The sequence below is a fragment of the Pundamilia nyererei genome, unplaced genomic scaffold (genome assembly GCF_000239375.1).
Source record: "Pundamilia nyererei isolate P.nyererei 1_Seehausen unplaced genomic scaffold, PunNye1.0 scaffold00125, whole genome shotgun sequence".
NCBI lineage: Eukaryota > Metazoa > Chordata > Actinopteri > Cichliformes > Cichlidae > Pundamilia > Pundamilia nyererei.
In genome coordinates, this window is record NW_005187526.1 from 651,048 (window position 1) to 668,976 (window position 17,929).

General features: G+C 40.6%; 2 protein-coding genes across 2 annotated transcripts; both read right to left on the reverse strand.

The window, feature by feature from the left end:
- Positions 1-37: 37 nt before the first annotated feature.
- LOC102198637 (polyadenylate-binding protein 1) lies at positions 38-4,925 on the reverse strand. The gene is made up of 16 exons (XM_005742929.1): positions 4,609-4,925; positions 4,068-4,294; positions 3,673-3,866; positions 3,394-3,509; positions 2,875-3,014; positions 2,682-2,776; positions 2,419-2,556; positions 2,125-2,220; positions 1,763-2,035; positions 1,549-1,639; positions 1,323-1,445; positions 1,069-1,211; positions 664-748; positions 439-569; positions 207-297; positions 38-94 (listed from the first exon to the last, which is right to left on the reverse strand). The coding sequence occupies exons 2-15, from the start codon at positions 4,258-4,260 to the stop codon at positions 208-210; spliced, it is 1,908 nt and encodes a 635-aa protein (XP_005742986.1). The 5' UTR covers positions 4,261-4,294; positions 4,609-4,925; the 3' UTR covers positions 38-94; position 207.
- Positions 4,926-5,858: 933 nt separating this feature from the next.
- Positions 5,859-17,141, reverse strand: LOC102198359 (14-3-3 protein zeta/delta-like). The gene is made up of 6 exons (XM_005742928.2): positions 17,025-17,141; positions 14,766-15,077; positions 8,445-8,568; positions 7,478-7,641; positions 7,173-7,268; positions 5,859-6,925 (listed from the first exon to the last, which is right to left on the reverse strand). Exons 2-6 carry the CDS (start codon positions 15,066-15,068, stop codon positions 6,872-6,874), a joined length of 741 nt encoding a protein of 246 aa, XP_005742985.1. The 5' UTR covers positions 15,069-15,077; positions 17,025-17,141; the 3' UTR covers positions 5,859-6,871.
- Between the last annotated feature and the right edge of the window lie 788 nt (positions 17,142-17,929).

Sequence of the window (17,929 nt, forward strand, 5' to 3'; positions counted from 1 at the left end):
TATCATTTTGCGATGTTTTCAGAGTTTTAGGTTTTTCAATGTTTAAGTTTTTTTTTCTTTTTCCATCGGTGAAGCAGGTTTCAAAATGCTCGATCTGCAAGAGAGAAAAACACAGGGCTCAAATACACATTTGCTTCTTCTCTTTAATATGATTTGCACACCAACAATTTATGAATGAACCTAAAATGTCTCTCCTGAGAACACACCTTAGACGCTGGGAACACCAGCAGGGGTGGAGGACTTCTGAGCAGCCTCCTTGGCCTGGTGGGCCTGGAGCACAGCAACAGCCTCATCCACCTGCAAAAGCATTACATTTATGAAACCAATTTATATGTTGCACTTCCCATTAAACATCAGTTATGAGGTACATAGGCCATCTGTAGCAATTTAATCCTTTACGAAATACCACATTTATTAGAAATTACTTGTTTCACTAACCTTTGAGCGCAACGACTCAGGTGACTCAAGCATGTGAAGCAGCTCTGAGTTGTCAATCTCCAGCAGCATACCAGTGATCTTGCCAGCCAGGCTGGGGTGCATGTTCTGGATCAGAGGGAACAGACGCTCACCTAAAGGGGAGGAAGAAGTCAACAATTAAATACAGAGTATAACGTGCCATGAGCATTTACACTTATTTCCTTATAATCTGAACTAATTATTTACCCAGCATCTGCTTCTGTTCCTGAGGTGGGGCTGCAGCCAGCATGGAGGCAGTTAGAGGCTCCTGTCCTTGGACATGGACTGCCGGCTGAAGAAGGAGGAGGGGGGGGGGTGTTAATGACTACACAATCACACTTTTACCACTTGAAGCAGACCGTGAATTACAATGACCCATATAGTCATGAATACTTGTATTACTTTTTGCTTATTAAGCAGCACATAACTGTGCCAGGTTCTAAAGTCTGAACCCCACTTGGGGAGAGGGGAAATAAAATTAATAATTATAAAAAAATTAATCAGTACAACTGCATTTAATGTTGAATATCCTGAAGGTGTACATTTAGAAAATTTGCAGCAATTATATTTATGAATTACATCCACTGATATCAAAGTCAGTGGCATTCTTACCTGCTGCATGGTGACCTGTGGCTGGGAGGCCATGTGCTGCTGAGGGTTGCGCACACCAGCAGCATATTTGTACTGGGGCATGGCACGCACTGGGGCTGCGGCGGCTGAAGCATTGGCAGGGCGCTGGTTGAGCGCCTGTGTGGCTGCAATGACAACAGCAAGAGGAGCCTGATCAAAACTGCATCAACTCATCATCGGCTCGTGAGGAGACTAAATGCATCTGATTCCTGTCAAGTCAAAGATAAAATACTTACGCATACGCTGAGAAGCCATCATGCGTGGGACCTGGGTGTTGGTGGTGGCGGTTGCACGGATGGTGTTTAAGGCCTGAGGCCTGGGTGCTGTTGGGCGCATAGCATTGGGCATGTTCTGGAAGTCTAAAAGAAGGAAAGGGGGGATGGGGGGGAAGCAAACAGTCATTAGACTTTAGCTCTTTTTAAGTAAAGGCTGCATACGTATAATCTACATGTAATCACTTACGCTGAGGACGCACTCCTTGAGTAGCCCAACGGGGGCTGGGGCGCAGCTGGGCCAGCTGGTTGGCAGAGTAGTATGCAGCACGGTTCTGAGCCTGAGAAGAATCAAGCCATGTCATTAGTTACTGCTACTCCAAAAAACACAGCACACTGGTACAGTTGACCAAAACAGAGTTTTATGTCATGGAAAAGTACTAAATAGGGTGTTGTTGACTCACCTGAGGGATAGCCGCCATGAAATATCCTGAAGGTGGAGCAGGCTGGTATGGGTTAAGGACAGGGTTGGGCACAGCTCGAACAGTGGCCATCCTTTGCATGTACTGGTTGGTTAGATGAGCCTGACGCTCCTCTTTCCGCTGGGCAAGGGCCACATACAGTGGCTTTGTAGCCACAATACGCCCATTCATCTCTGTTACAGCTTTAGTGGCCTCTTCTGGAGAAGAGAAGCACACAAAGCCAAAGCCTTTGCTCCGTCCACCCTCCATCATCACCTAGGGAAACAAAAAAAATGGGTTAGCATTTTGTCTAATTATTGCCGTGTTAATTTCACGATCACAAATAAACCCCTCAAAGCTTTTACCTTAGCACTTGTTATGGTGCCAAATGGGGAGAATTCTTTGCGCAGACGCTCGTCATCAAGGCCATCATCCAGGTTCTTCACATACAGATTGACACCCTGGTACATGGAAAATCACAATGAAACTGTTGGACGGTAGTTCAGCATTCCTGCTACTGTCCTTCAGGTTATGCTCCAACATCACAGCAATGAAATTAAATATTGCACCAATCAGACGCAAGATAGCTTTCCTTAAATTGTTCTTGTGACACAATGTGGTGCATGAAAGTGCTCTAACCAAGAAATGGGCCAACAAACCTGATATCTGGTCATGCGATCCTGTTTCATCTGCTCAAATTTGCGTTTGAGCTCATTCTGCCGCTCCCCTTTCTTCTGTGCACGGCCCACATAGACTTGCCTGCCATTCAGTTCTTTACCGTTCATTTCATCTACAGCCTACAACAAAACAAAAGTCATGATTAGGTTTGGATTCAAAGAATAAACTACAGCAAGTGCCTTTTTCAAAGCCTCTGGAGATACCAAAAGTCCCCCGCCTCCCAAGAAAGAACAAAGCTGTTAACCTTCTGGGCATCTTCATGCCTCTCGAAGCTGACAAAGCCAAATCCCTTGGATTTGCCACTTTCATCAGTCATAACCCGGATGCTGAGGGCAGGCCCTACAAAACACAAGAGCTAATCAACACATAACACAGCAAATCATACTAACAGCATTTGTGATTATTAAAAGTGTGTCTCTGAAATCTTGCCATCTTACCATATTTGCTAAACAACTCCTTCAGCTTCTCATCATCCATGTCCTCGCCAAAGTTCTTGATATAAACGTTAGTAAACTCTCTGGCTCGTGCTCCAAGCTCAGCTTCCCTCTCTTTACGCGATTTGAATCGTCCAACAAATCTGTTAATAACATGACATACAAAATTTATTTTCTAACTTCATCAAAATATATTCTGATAAAGTTTAAATCAAATACAATGGGGTGAAAGTCCTCCTGTGTTGGTAAAATGAGCGTCAGACATTGAAGAGAGCATTTTGGGAAAACAACATACAGCTTATGTAATAAGGAGTGATAACTCTAGAGCTACTGCGATAAGTGAACTTCACTGCTTCAAACCAAAATGTAATAAATCCTATCAGCTCAGTTCCCTCACGATTTAAAACTAAGCTCTATAACAACAAAGTACATTAGGCAAAACAGGAGAACAAGATGCAGTCACACACAAACTTTGATCACACTCCTTCAAACACAGACTTGTACAACAGTAGGCACACTTACACTTTTCTGTCATTGAGCAACATGCCGTTCATTTTCTCAATGGCCCGTTCAGCAGCTTCATGGGTCTCAAAGTGCACAAAGCCGTAACCCTTTGAGCCATTTTCATCACAAACCACCTTGGAGAAGGAAGATTTTAGGAGGTCAAAACCATTCACAAACAACATGCATTCCACACAATTGAAACTCTACAGGCTTTAAACGGTCCAATCATTAGTCATGCTAATTAGTTGATTTCATATACAAAACACAGCCAGAAGAAATGGCACCACAGGATGATACCTTGCAGGACAGGATGTTTCCAAATGCAGAGAATGTATCATACAAGGCCTTGTTATCGATGGATTTGTCCAGATTCTTGATGAAGATGTTTCCCACCCCACTCTTCCTCAGTGAGGGGTCACGCTGAGACCACATGATACGGAGAGGCCTGCCTTTTATTACATCAAAGTTCATGGTGTCCAAAGCTCTTTCGGCTAAAACAAATAAACAAATATGTTGCACTTACTTCCATTTTCTTCGTGATTTAATTATTCTAGTAGTATGGCATGTTGATAATTTAATAAAGCACATGTTTAAAATTAAAGATAAAACGAGGTAGCACGGTACATGTTCAAAATGGAGTCTGTCAGTACCACATTTCCTTACATGCTCGACATAGATCGCGGTAAACTTACCGTCAGCTGGCTGTTGGAAGTTCACATAGGCATAGCCTAGGGAGCGACGGGTGATCATGTCTCTGCATACTCTAATGGAGAGGATGGGTCCAGCCGGGCTGAATTTCTCGTATAGCATGGCTTCGGTAACGTCTGGGTGCAGGTCTCCCACATACAGGGAGGCCATCGGGTAGCTAGGCGCGCTGGGATTCATGGCTGGCGAAGCGTGTTCTCAGGCTACGTCTCAACTGCAAGTTCGATATTTTGAGGACAATCGTCAACCAAAATCAGCCTTTTAAGATTTGAGAGATTATTTATATCCGTCTCTACACCAATGCAGGCAGTTATCGCTTAACCGTTAACAACGTGGGCTAGTTAGCGTGATTAGCAAAATGTCGGAGCGTGGCCTAACCGATGTGACTGGCCCAAATTGAAATGTCAATTTTTGCAATCACTTACAGCACTCAAATTTCGGTAGCTTGCAAAACAAATGTTATAATTAACACGTATGCCTGAAAGGACAACTGACTTCAACGTAAAAAACAAGTAGTTAACAATATACCTGGCTAAAGTTAATCGCCCACGCTTTCAACAATGAGGCTAACAGCTTAGCTTGCTAACGTTCTTCTCGTTCAGTCTTTCTTTCTTATCCGTTGGCAGCGTCTTCTTCGCGTTGCTTGAGTTGGCAAATCAAATCCTGCTTCACCGATTTTTGTTTTTCTTATAAAAATATGTCTGCGTGTGCTCTCTAGCTTTTGGTTTGTTTCATAATAAAATGTGTGCCGAGACTAGCCCCAGAGCACACCCTACGCAGACGGATTACAGGATTGAAAGAAAGGTCGGCGGAGGTTGTTTCCCTGTTCCACTCGAAACCACGGCGCGTTTGCTACCAATGCTTGACGTCACACATCTCGCGATATTTGAACTCTATATTTAATTTACAATTAAAAATCTGACGCATAATCTGTCTCATAAACGTTTAAGATTTACTGTTTTCTACACCTTACGAGGCTTATATGTTCAGTTATGTCTTCAACATTGTATTCTAATTGGCGTGTATTCACGAATTTCTTGTGATTATTCGCCTATAAAAGCGAGGGGAAAAGGAACAACAAGGGCATACTTGTGGTGGCAAAGCACAGACCACGGACGCTTGGGGCAGAGACTACCTGGTGTCCTAAACAACGCTACTTCCATCACGTTTCGGTCAGCCATTGCCTTTTCTGATTACTGGGACGTAGTCCTGGAAAACGAAAGACATTATCTAAAATATAAAGCGTTATCCTTCACATGCAGTGAACATGTAACCTTTGTCACACCACAAGGAAGATAAGCTGAGGGAAACGTCTGCAGGAACACTCCCGTGTCATTTATTGCACTCGTGTTCACTGGAGGGTTGGTTCTGAAAGATGCGGCAGCAACTCAGCATTTCTCTGACATGGCTGTGCTCTGGGCGCTCACAGCTAAGGTAGTGAAGCAGCAGACACACCCAAGGAGCCGAGCAGCACAAATTTTTCGTTTTTCCTTTTTCTAGATTTTCCAAGTATTTTCAGCTAAACAACACGTGTACTTCTAAATCCCATCAAACAGCTTTCAGATGTGTATAAGGCGTTTTAGTGTTTGAATTTCTCCATCTCCAATTTCCAGATGTGGTCTGTGTTGTAGTGTTGTAGAGTAGTTATTTACCGGTATTTGTAACTAATCCATTATATTAGATTCTGCATGTCGTTTATATTGCTGCGTGGAAAAAAAGGTGGGTATAGTGGTAACTTGTAACACAAATCCCACCAATGTAGCAATGAAATGGACACATTAAACTTAATTATTTTTTTTATTCCACTTACATGAAATTACACATTTCCCCCAAAAATTACAGTTATGCTTGGGTGTCCTGTAAGAAAATTCCAAAGACAGACAAAGCTAACCAGCCCAACAACAACCTTCTTTACTCCTCCAAAAACTACTTCTTACCACCATGCAGTTCAGGCAAGTACTGAGAAAAAGGAAAAAACAAAACAAAATGTCTTAATTTGAAAAAGCATTAATTAGATACGCAGATGGATCTTTTTCTTTTTTTTCTTTTTTTTTTTAAACTGCCGTGCCAATACAAAACAAAAACAATACAAGCTTGTGTGCTCGTGCTCTTTTGTTCTTCAAAGTTTTCTATACCTCATAACTGATGCATAAAAATACAAGAGCAGTCTACTAAAAACAAACAAAAAAGATAGTAAGAGTAGAAAGTTGAGCAACAGTATGTAGAATGTAACCTTGTCTTCCAACTAAATCTTGGCTTCCTTCTCCCAATCACATCTTCACTGTCTTTACCTCTGCTGTTATTCCCCTTGCCATGTACAAACTCAGTTGTTGTCACCTCAAATATAAGGAGGCAGCTCCTGTTTTTGTCAAGCACAAATGTGTCATCAAAGGATGGTCAAAAACAGCACCGTTAATGAGTAGTACAGCACATACAGCTTAAATATTTTCTTACTTCTACAAACTTAACCTGCTGCATGTTTCATGAGTTTAAGAAACTGCCCTTTCACCCAGCACCTTAATAATGCAACACCCAAAAACATCTAAACCCAAACACTTTTACCCTCCCACCACACCACTTGAATTCCCCTCCCCTTTCCCCACAGTTACTACAAAAAGAAGGAATAGTAAACCGATGGGAATGAGATGAGTACTGAGAGACCTTAGATAGAAAAAAAGATGGAAAGAGTTGGATGACAATGATCAAAATGAGGTGGTCTCAGTGTTGATGATCATAATGAAGATGAGCCAGGACAATGGCAGGACAACAGGGATGACTACGGGGGTCTGGCTCAATCTCTTGGCTCTGAATCCTCGCCTTCAACCTGGTTGTCCGAGGTCCACAGCTGTGGAAAGAGAAGGAGCAGTAAGTGGGAAGAAAGGAATTAATGACCCGGCAGAGGAGAGGCAAACATGCAAGGACAGCAAAAATCATTAACATCTAATCTTAAAGGAATGTTAAAATACAGACCTATGTTAAATAACTTATTTGGGACTACCAGAGCTGACCACAAAGTTTTAGTCTGAGTCAGGTAAATCATTTTGTGAAGAAAAATGTCATTTCAGTAGTAAGATTTAAGAAATGTAACTTACCGTCAAGTTATCTCTCAATAGCTGCATGATTAGTGTGCTGTCTTTGTATGAGTCTTCACTCAGGGTGTCAAGCTCTGCAATGGCGTCGTCAAAGGCCTACAGGGTTCAAAAACACAGTTCGGTGAGATTTCGATAGCCTAAAACAAGCTGTTGTGTTTGTGTACACAGGTTTTAGCTGTCATTTGTATTTAACAGCAAATTTACACTTGAGTCCTCAAAGATTGATAGCAGAGAAATAACATTACAGTTAGCACTTTAAAATCTCCAGAAATGTAAACAGAAGCAATGTGGAGTAATGAGTTTACCTGCTTGGCGAGCTTGCAGGCTTCTTCAGGTATGTTGAGGATCTCATAGTAGAAAACGGAGAAGTTAAGGGCAAGACCAAGACGGATTGGGTGTGTGGGCTGCATTTCACTTTTGCTGATATCAAAGGCGGCTTGGTAGGCTTCCTGTGAATTTGAAATGATGCCTGAAAGAGAAAGGAAAGGGCAGTGGAGCTGCGTTTTCAAACTATTTACCACAGATGTCCTGTCCTGTTCACACACACATCTGACTGGTTTAACCCATGGGGACCTGCACAGACTTCCATTATGCATTTTAAAAAGAACAGAACTTAATATAAAACTAGACTGTATAAAAGTATAAAATACAATTTTCAGCCATGTTCCCAGTATTAGTAGTTTAGTAACTTTAAAGAGACCATCAAAGAGGGAATGCATCGGTCTCATTTGTAGACACTGGCATGCTTTCTTTCCCCCAACCACTAGGGGGCATCTGGGTCAAAAAAAAAAAAAAAGTAGGAAATCCCTGAAAGGACCATAATGATTTGATCCCAAGAAAAATATTCAAGTAATCCAAGCTGGTCACTGTAGACCAAATAAAAGGTATCGTATGTAAAAAAATAAATAAAAGAACCTATGCTTCAATGTAATCTTTTTCAAAGTTTTCTAAAAACTGACAGCAACTACCAAAGATCTTTTAGCCCTTAGTACATTCATCCTACCTCTTACTCAAGGAGGACATTTTGACACTTCAGAATTAGAATCTCTATTGTCATTGTAACAAGTCAACAAAATAAAGTGCAGTCCCTGTGGTGTTAAGAGAAAAATGTTTAAATATAATTACAAAAGAATAGTATAAAGAAAAGAGCACAGTCATTCAGTACACTCCGATACTTTCACAAGTTAACTGATATCTTATCTAATATGTATATTTCAGTTTATCTCAGTCAGCCAAAGATCTAAACCATCACCATACTGAAATGGAGCTTACCTTTCTTGGTGTCTCCTGTAGCCACCTCCGCTAGGTAGCGATAGTAATCGCCTTTCATTTTCAAGTAAAAGACTTTACTCTCTGCTGCTGTAGCGTTTGGAATAAGATACTTGTCCAAGAGACCCTGTTTGAAAACAAAAACAGACAGCAAAGTTTTAGAAAACAATGGACTAAGATATTTAATATAATAGGCAAGGCAAGTTTATTTATATAGCACAATTCAACAACAAGGTGATTCAAAGTGCATATAAAACATGTTATCTAATATATGTAAGTAGGGCTGTTCGATATAACGATATATATCGGACGACGATATAAAACGTCTATTGTTTCATTTTCCGCTATCGTTTGTTTCGTGGTGTCGCAAAATAATCTGTTTACGGCAATATTTTTTCATCGTTTTGATGGTCACTGTAGTGGCTATATTAATTTCTTAAAGTTCTCTCTTTCTCTTATGTTTAATATAACCACAATACGGACGGACAAGCAACTGTTTTTATGCGTTGTCGTTAGCAACAACGACGGTAAAACCATCACGCCGTCCGCTTGTTTATTTTCCACATAAAACATAAACCTTTCACAATAAAGCTCAAGATCCTGTTGAGACTTTTCAAAATAAATTGAATCACGTGAAACAGTATGCAGTGTTTACAGATGAGAAGCAAAAAAAGAGCCATCAGGTGCCAAAAAATAAACCTTAGACTCAAATGTTAGAACAGGCTTTTCCCCGCAGCACGCCGTGTAATAAATACTCAAAGAAAATTGCGGCCATTACAACTTATGTCTAAAAATGTATAGTTTCACGCATCGGTTGAAACACTCGACTCCAGGTACACAACGCCCAGCTGAAAACACTTCATGCAAGTCGAGCTGCCCGAGATTCACAGAATTGACAGAAAATGTTAAATTTTTGTCATTTATATCGTTGTCGGGACGATAGACATCTTATACCGGGATATGACATTTTGGTCATATTGCACAGCCCTATATGTAAGCACGTTTTACAACATTGAAGCCAAAACGGCAGCAGTCATCTGTGACCTTTATTGTAAATGTATGCATAATGCATTGACAAAAAACTGTATTCTTACATCACGTGCTGTTAATATTCAATTTCTACTCATCACTTGTTTCCTGAGCCTACAGGAGAAGCTAAAGGTATTTCTGCCTAGTCCAATTAAAAACAAAAACGTGGACAGGCTGAATGGACAAGTGTGGAGTAAAGATGGTTGCGATGGGAAATTTGTGGCAGAGGAAAAAAGAGGGCGTGGATGAAAAGCAACAGGGGTGAAGGAAGAGGAGAAAGCCAGGCTGCTGAACTCCTGATGAGCTTTTGCTTAGAAGTAGGTCACTCAGAACCCAGCTCGGCTCTTCACCACACAAGGATGCACCACTTGGTACCCTAGTTCTGAGGGTAACATGAATACTAGCAGGCAGGGAACAGAATACCTTTCTTTAGTGGGAGTGTGCCTTGGTAATGTGCTATATTAAAGAGCAATGAAACAATATCAAACATTAACGGTAAATGGACTGATTCTTATATAGCACTTTTCTACTCTCCCGGAGTACTCAAAGCGCCTGTATACAACGATGAATGAATACTTTAATTTTAATTTTAATGTAGTTTCCATCTGGCCATTTGCACTTCTCACAAGAGCTGTGCAATAAAGAGATTACAGATGGCAAAGCAGAATTGTTCCTTGTAGCATTGGTGACCAAATGTTAAACCTCCATTAAAATAACATCTTGATTTATATGTTTTCACAGGTCTTAAATATGACCTCCAAAAACATGATGAGCTGAGTTTTGTTCCTTGGGAAAAATAAATGTTGCAAGATAGAAATACATTACAAAAATGGTCTAAAAGCATTTCGTGAGTGCTGTTACACTGATGTGACTGAACAGAGAAGCCCTCTGGGATGTCAATGTAGGTCTGGGCCACTGGCAAGGCTAAAATCAAAACTACAACCATGGCATGATGGGGAGTAAATAAAAAACAAACAAACCCAACAACAACGTAGCAGCAACTCTGCTTTCATTACATTTTTATCTTAAGTTCTATCCCCAAGTTAAGAACAGAGAGTTATTACTAAAATATGGAATAACTTAATATTTCTAAACATGACAGTAATGCACAAACTATGTCTGCATGGAGATTCCTTCCAGTTAACACGTGGTTCCTCATCTTATTCATGCCAGTGAGAGTGAGCATCAGGGTGTGTGCACACGTGTTTGTGCAGGCACCATGAGGCAGGAGCACTCACTGCTACAATTATATTATGTAACAAGTACTAACATCACATTGCTTAAAACCAACCTTAAAAGAAGAAATTTAAGTGAAATATTTTGCATCCTCAGTAATGTTTGCACTTTCTGTGACAACAGCTTTTTTGTCCTGCTACTAAGAACAGGAATAAACATGTCTTTAGACTGGGCCAGATGAAAGCTCACAAACTAGTCCACTTAAAGTACGCACTGCTGGTGCACTTGTCCCACACCCCTTATGTGCCCATTTGGCTCTCTCTTTCAGTCCCCATAAGGCTTTTTGGCGGAAGTGGAGAGCAGTGAGCCAGAACATTTGTAGCTCAGCCTCTGTCATTATAGGATTAGGGCTCAATGAGTCACCGGGCAGATAATGCGCAGGGAAAGGGATGAACAGAAGCAGAGCTCCGACAGATGGATAGAGTACTTAATATGTTTGCAAAAATTATAAAAATAGTTAACACAAAAACAAGTGGCTAAGATCAGTAGAAAAAGTAAACTATTAGTGGAGTTAACAAATGCATCTTTTTCAAAAATACAAACACTTCATCTGGTAACAGAATGTAGATGCAGCAAGCTGATCAAGCCAAAAGAAAGATGAGGGCTTTGTAACCCTCCAAACAGATAACCATGTGTGCATTTATATTCCCAGTAGGGACATGCACGATTAGTCAACTAATCATTAGCGTTTTTCAAGCATTCATGCTACTGTGAATGCATTCACAGTATTGTTCTTCTAATCTTTATTATTATTTTAAAATTTTATTATCTATTCCGTATGTTTTTTAGACTCCTGGTAGAGTGGGAGGAGGGGGGAAATTTATCTTAAAATCTTTTCTTAAAACTGCTGCTGTGTCCGCATCGTTTGCTCTACAGATATGATTTTACACTCAAAACGTAGCCATCGCTGCCCTCTTTCATCCAATGTGTTTATTATTGTAATAGGTGTTATGGTTCTTTCATAAATGTCACCAATGCACAGCCTCTTCCCTCCAACTCTTTCAGGGTCAGAATTTTGTCAATACGACTTGTACTTTTCATTTGGGAAGGATTTGTTTCGGGCTGACTTTTCTGTTTATTTTAAGCAGCAGAAGTGAGGCGCATGTCTGTGTGCGTGTGTATGGAGCCATTGGGTGCAGTCACTATAGCAACCAGGCTCACACCTGCCTGCTTAACGAGCTCTGTCTCTCACTCTGCCAAGATTCATCTTAAACACTTCTCTTTCAACTGCTGCTGTGTCCACAGTGTTTGCTCTACAGCCATCATTTTACCCTCAAAATGTAGCCATTGTTGTTCTCTTTCCAACAGCGTGTCTTTCAAAGCTCAGAGTTGTAAACTTTTTAAACTGTGTGGATCCAAGTGGAGGGATCACATTTTAGTCATTCAGTGATTCAAAGAATATGAACTTTTAATATTCATTCAGATGTTTTCGGACTCTAAATTTTATTTTGTTATTACTCATCTTTTTCTAATTTACATTTTAAACATGTTCAGCTATTTTCCAACTTCTTCTGTCTGAACATCAGCTTTCGAAAGTTTTGCACTTTTGTTTTCAGGTTAAAAATTCTGTATTTTCCAGCTCATTCAACATTTTTAACTTAACATTCAGCAATTAATTCATTTCAGTGGATACATTCAGATTTCAGCATTCACACTGCAGTTTCTTCAGAAAATGCACTTTCTAGTTACTATTGTCACTAGCTGGTACCAGATGTAATAGTTGTTTAATCTAATTGTCTTACATTTTATTTTCTAACCACTGCCGGTGAATAGCGTGTCCTAATGTTATGCAAACATCTGTCACCAGATCAAGAAACGCCAAAAAAACATTTATCTTGGCCTGATTTTTTTGTTAACACCATTACTGTTAGTTCTTTTAAAGACAAAAAAAAAAAAAAGATCAGAGAGACAAGCAGCATAACTGAGCGTTATTTGAGAGGTGGATGTGCTTTCCCTTCTTTATAGGATGAGGAGTTCAGTCACTCGGGAGGGGCTCAGAAGAGAGCCATTCCTCCTCCACATCGAAAGGAGCTAGCTGAGGTGGACAGGTGCTGTCCTACCCAAAGGAGCCCCCAGGGTACATGACTGCATGATTGCAAGGTGCCTCACAGTTGGGCAGCATGACTCATTACTGAAGAATGTGACTAACGTTTTAAAAAAGCCTTTGCTTGGAGTTTTTTTTGTAGTTGAACGGTTCTTAAATTTAACCTGAAATCTGAGTGTTTTTGTTTTTAAATAGCCAGTTACTTGATTTTTTTTTTTGCCTCATTTAGTTGACAAAGAAATTAGTCGCCAGGAACATCCCTAATTCCCAGCATGCTAAACTTGGAATCTCGAGTTTACTTCAACTGGACAGTCCAAAGTAGAGACTCAAGTTGTCCCTGGTAACTAAAGATAAAGGGCCTTTCTCAATATGCGTACTTGCCTTCTCGTGTACTTGTGATACGTCATCAGTCGGAGACCAAGTACTGTTCCAATTCGAAGTAAGCATCAAGCCGAGAACGCGAAAAAGTCCCGGATGTGTTCTCGCTCCGCCCGTTTTATCGAGCATGCATCGGTGGTGACTTGTGTGGACTTGGTACAGCTAAATATCCCAGAATGCATTTCGTCCAAAACTCAAACGCGGCAATGGTGGACAAGCGGGGCTAAAAACTTTTAAATATTACTCTTTCTGGGTCACAAAATAAAGTATTAAGTTCTTTTCAAGCGAGAATGTAGCTGTGTAAACTTCAAATATATGCTCGATTTATCAAGATATCATATATTTCCAAACGCGCTCCGACGTTTTCAGAGACGTCTGTGACCCGCCAGCTCCATAGCAGACAGCGAGGTCGAGGATTATTACAGCCGGCAAGAACAGCGGACTCCCGGCACATCGTTTTCAACCCCCTCGCGGTCTTTTCGCTACTCAGGTTTAACAAACCCCAAGTAGCTGTCTATTGTATTGAGTGTCCACTAAAATAAAAATAAAAGCGTTCTAACATCTCACCTGCTTTTTTTTATTAAGGTATGTACACGTATGTACATGTACACTATTTTTATTAAGATGTGGCTGTGGCTCAGGAGGTAGAGTGGGTCTTCCACCAATTGAAATGATCAGTGGCTTGATCACTGGCTCCTCTGTTCTGCATATCAAAGTATCCTTGGGCAAGACCCTGAACCCCAAGTTTTCCCTTATGCATCCATTGGAGTGTTAATGCTAGAAGGCGCTTTAGTGTATAAAAATGTACTTGTATGTGTGTAAATGTGTAAGTGATTTGGTGAAGTTTGTAATAGAAAGTGCTTTCATTAATCAATTAAAAAAAATGGAGAGAAGTGTGCTGTATAAGTACTAGTCTTAAAGATACGCGCTCTTTCCATTACAATCTTTGTAATATTTACAGAATACTTCTGTAATCATATTTTTGGGCATCAAGATAAACACCCTTTCCACAATGGTACAAAAGTAAAAATACAGCAAAGCTGACTTTGCCAAGAGGACAAGTAAAGTATGTTAGGATATTCAAATGAGAAGATGCTGATAGACTCATTACATACATCAGTAAGGTCAAATGCAAACCACTATTGCCGAGATGATCTTTAACAATAACTCAATTATGTTCTAGCATTGAGGTCACAGCAAGGATGGTGTACTGTTAGACTGAATTATTTCTATTACACCCCCCCCCCCTCCCAACCTGGGGAACACAGTTCATGCTAATCTTTAAGCAAATTCCCATTATTTTTCCTGTGCCTTTGGTGGAATATTTCTGTGGAAAATCACCACAGCCTCAACTTTAAAGATTTCAGCAACATATTAAAAGTATATGTGTAACAAATTTTCATGACTTTGAGTTTATCATTTCAAAGGTTCTCTTGACCCTCTGCATCTCCTCCATCCATTAGTCTGTTGTGAGGCCTTTCTGCTCATCACTACTAGCTTCAGCTTCAATAGCCCATTTCCTAGTACCACACCATCCACCATCCCTCCACTGCAAATGTCCAAACAATCTCAGCCATGTCTCTTAACCCCCCCAATCTAAAAGAAAAAATAATGAATTAATAATAAATGAATCTCACCAGGACATCATGGCAGATTTCTTTCAGCTCAGTCTCAATCTTCTCCCGGTAGTCCTTGGCTAAGGCTACCTTCTTTTCAGAGCCCTCGGTCTTCTGCTCAATGCTGGAGACCACGCGCCACGAGGACCGACGGGCACCCACCACATTCTTGTATGCCACTGACAACAGGTTGCGCTCCTCGTTTGACAGCTCCAGGCCTTCCTCTGTCACAGACTTCATCAGAGCAGCCATGTCATCATAACGCTCAGCCTGCTCGGCCAGCTTGGCCTTTTGCACCAGTTCCTTCTGAGGTGCCTCAGACATGACTGTTCACTGGAGAACATAGAAAAGGTTGAAATCAGTTAAGTTAAAAAGTAGTATGACAACTCTTCTGTTCCACCAGCAGATACAATTTTTCATTTCAGGGTCATTTAATGCGTCAAAGTGGAAATACAATAATGAATGTGGGTCCTTAAAAAAAAAAAAAAAAAAAACTGCACACATCACCTAACACGTTTAATTGAGTTTCCCCCCGTCTTTCAGTACCTTTACAAGGAACAACAATGATGCATACCGTGGAAGTTTTTCCTGTCATTTGAAGGATTTATTTATAGTCATAAAGAAAGACTGTGACCGACTGAAAAAAACTGAGATATTTCTGTTTAAGGGATACCTGTGCTTAAATAAGACCAGTAAACAAAGCTGTAGATCTATTTAATTAATATGCCAACAAAGCCTGCACAGCAACACTACAAGTAGCCACCTAAGCATCTTGTACAGTATTAGCCCTGCAAGTTACAGGGCAATGTGAGATCCTGTAGACTTGTAACAGAAGAACTGTGGAATACCAGCTAGAGTTTACAGCCTAAAGCACTATGTAGACTATGCACACATCAACACATAGGAATTGTCATTACTATGTCAATAGCTTACATCCGATTGACCTATCAAAAACAGCCAGTGGGTTTACACAAAAATCAATCCCTTTTTTCCATTCCAGTACATGTAGTGTAGTGTGTTGTGTTCAGATCCATCCTAACATACAGAAAATAATTCATTTCTTTTTTCAGTTCCAATCTTTGGCCAAATAAGCGAGGAAATTTTAAAAGATACTGTAACCGTCATGTTATCCGTAAGTAAACAACTTCTTATAACCGTAAGAGCACAAGTGTGTGAACAAGGAAGTCGATCTTTGCCCGTCAGTGTACCCCTCGCCTAGGAGCAGAATGCACCACGTTAATATGCATCGACTTTAATCAGCAAATAGATGTGCAGAAGGGATGATAAGAATAATATAATGCCAAGAGATAATTTAGTGGACACCGTACGGACAAAAATAAGAACTCAATCCTGTATTGCTGGCTCGCCTCTGATGCGCCTCTCTGTTCCTCCGGTACACACACCACACCCTTCCCTGTACCTGTGGCTTGCCCAAAAAGCGGAAGCTAAAGTGCGCAAAGTAAAGCGTGCTTGGACACATTATACTGGCATTAAAGTCACTATTGTAGCCGATACTGACCCAAAAGCGCTTCTCGCAAACTCAAACACACAATCTCACCGTAGAAACGCAATTCAGTGAATGAAAAAACAACCGCTACATTCAGGCCCGCGTGACTCGTTTCAAGTATGGCCCCGTCTATTTCCTGAAAGAGTAACGCCAGGCAAAAGTCTTGCATAAAAGTGACTACTTCATAGGTAGCCCGTCATGCTCACAATTTCAAATAAAATATCTACACACAATGTTAACTACAAGAATACAAGGAAAAACAGGAGACAGCTGAGTAGGCGCGACGCCTTTAAAAAGGTGTGTATCGCAGTTGAACTAAGCTAGCTGCTCGCCTGGTGGCACACAAGAAAATACATTTCAATTAACCTCGTTTTTCCTTTCAACACTAGGCACCTAATTGTAAAAACTTTCAACTTAAGATGACAAGCATCATACCGCTTAATTAATAAATCGCTAAATACCCTCGTTTTAAACAAAATGTGCCGTTTGTATGAGTGCCAAAATTTCAGAGCTTCAATTATTCGACAGACACGCCTTCTCCGTCTGCCATTTCCTTTTGAAACCAGACATTAGCCATATCCCACAATGTAACGTTAGCTAAGCTAGCCATGCCATTGTTCTTTAGATTGATGAGCGTCGCAAGACGCAACCCTGCTACCAACTGGAGACAATGAATCTCTATAGCTAGTCTGATTAATGAAAAGTCAGAAGACCTTAAGATGATACATACGAGTTTCAAAATGCACTTTAAAAAGCTGCAAGTCATTTCATACCTGAGTATTGGCAGATGTCAGTGTACCAAGCCACAGCTGATTCTCTCAGCCGCCCGACTGAATGCAGTCCACGGGGTTTCCTTCCAATCACATCAGTCCAAGGCACTGCCGGAGAAAAGGAGGGCTGACGTCAAACGTTACCATGACAACCAAAGCAAAGTAACATGGAAGTTGTAGTTCACCATTACTTCTCCAGTCTTTGTGAGGCAAATGAGTGCATATAATGTAGTCGACAAAAGCACCCTTTGAAGATTTCGCAGTTCATCATTTTACCGCTATGATACAGGCACTTGTGATTAAGCTTATTTTACTGCCTCCAGCAAGCGGAGAATTCCTCTTAATAAGACAGTTAACATCAGTGATACATCCAACATACAGATCTTTGTCTTACTGTATATCATCATTTTGTATAAGAGTAGAGACTGCAGACACCAAACACTAAGAGGAAATGTCAGTCACTGAATGACACTCAAGTAGCTATATATATATGTACAGATCAATTTTTATTAGAAGAACCATGTCCGTCACTCAAATGCCTCTGTGATATTTCCACAAAATAAAATATTTTCAATAAGATTATTTGCTAAGGATGCTGAGGGCATCACAAACTAGAACACAGGACACGGTTACAGTATATCTTGCTTAACAGAAACTACTATTTCTGCATTCTGGTTGGTTTCCAAGGGGAGAGAGTAAAGCTATTTTTGCCCTGTCACATGTTTTCCCCTTGGGCCAAGATTTCAAGCCTGTAACCTATTTAAGAGCAGAGCACATAGTACTGGGTGTAGAAAATCATAGGCATAAATGCAAAGAAGAAAAAAGATCTTCACACTTGTCAGTTTGTGGTCCAGGAAGGGCGTAGCACCAAACCAGAGTCATTTCGCAGAAAGGGAAAAAAAATAAGA

Bases quoted from the DNA above. Each gene is read 5' to 3' on its own strand.
- LOC102198359 (XM_005742928.2), bottom strand. From the start codon at position 15,068: ATGTCTGAGGCACCTCAGAAGGAACTGGTGCAAAAGGCCAAGCTGGCC. The intron at 8,569-14,765 runs GTGAGATTCATT...GTTTTCAAACAG, and splicing joins AAATCTGCCATGATGTCCTG to GGTCTCTTGGACAAGTATCT. The intron at 7,269-7,477 runs GTAAACTCATTA...TGAACCCTGTAG, and splicing joins CCTGCAAGCTCGCCAAGCAG to GCCTTTGACGACGCCATTGC.
- LOC102198637 (XM_005742929.1), bottom strand. From the start codon at position 4,260: ATGAATCCCAGCGCGCCTAGCTACCCGATGGCCTCCCTGTATGTGGGA. The intron at 3,867-4,067 runs GTAAGTTTACCG...TATTTGTTTTAG, and splicing joins CTTCCAACAGCCAGCTGACG to CCGAAAGAGCTTTGGACACC. The intron at 2,221-2,418 runs GTTTGTTGGCCC...TCCATGTACCAG, and splicing joins ATCGCATGACCAGATATCAG to GGTGTCAATCTGTATGTGAA.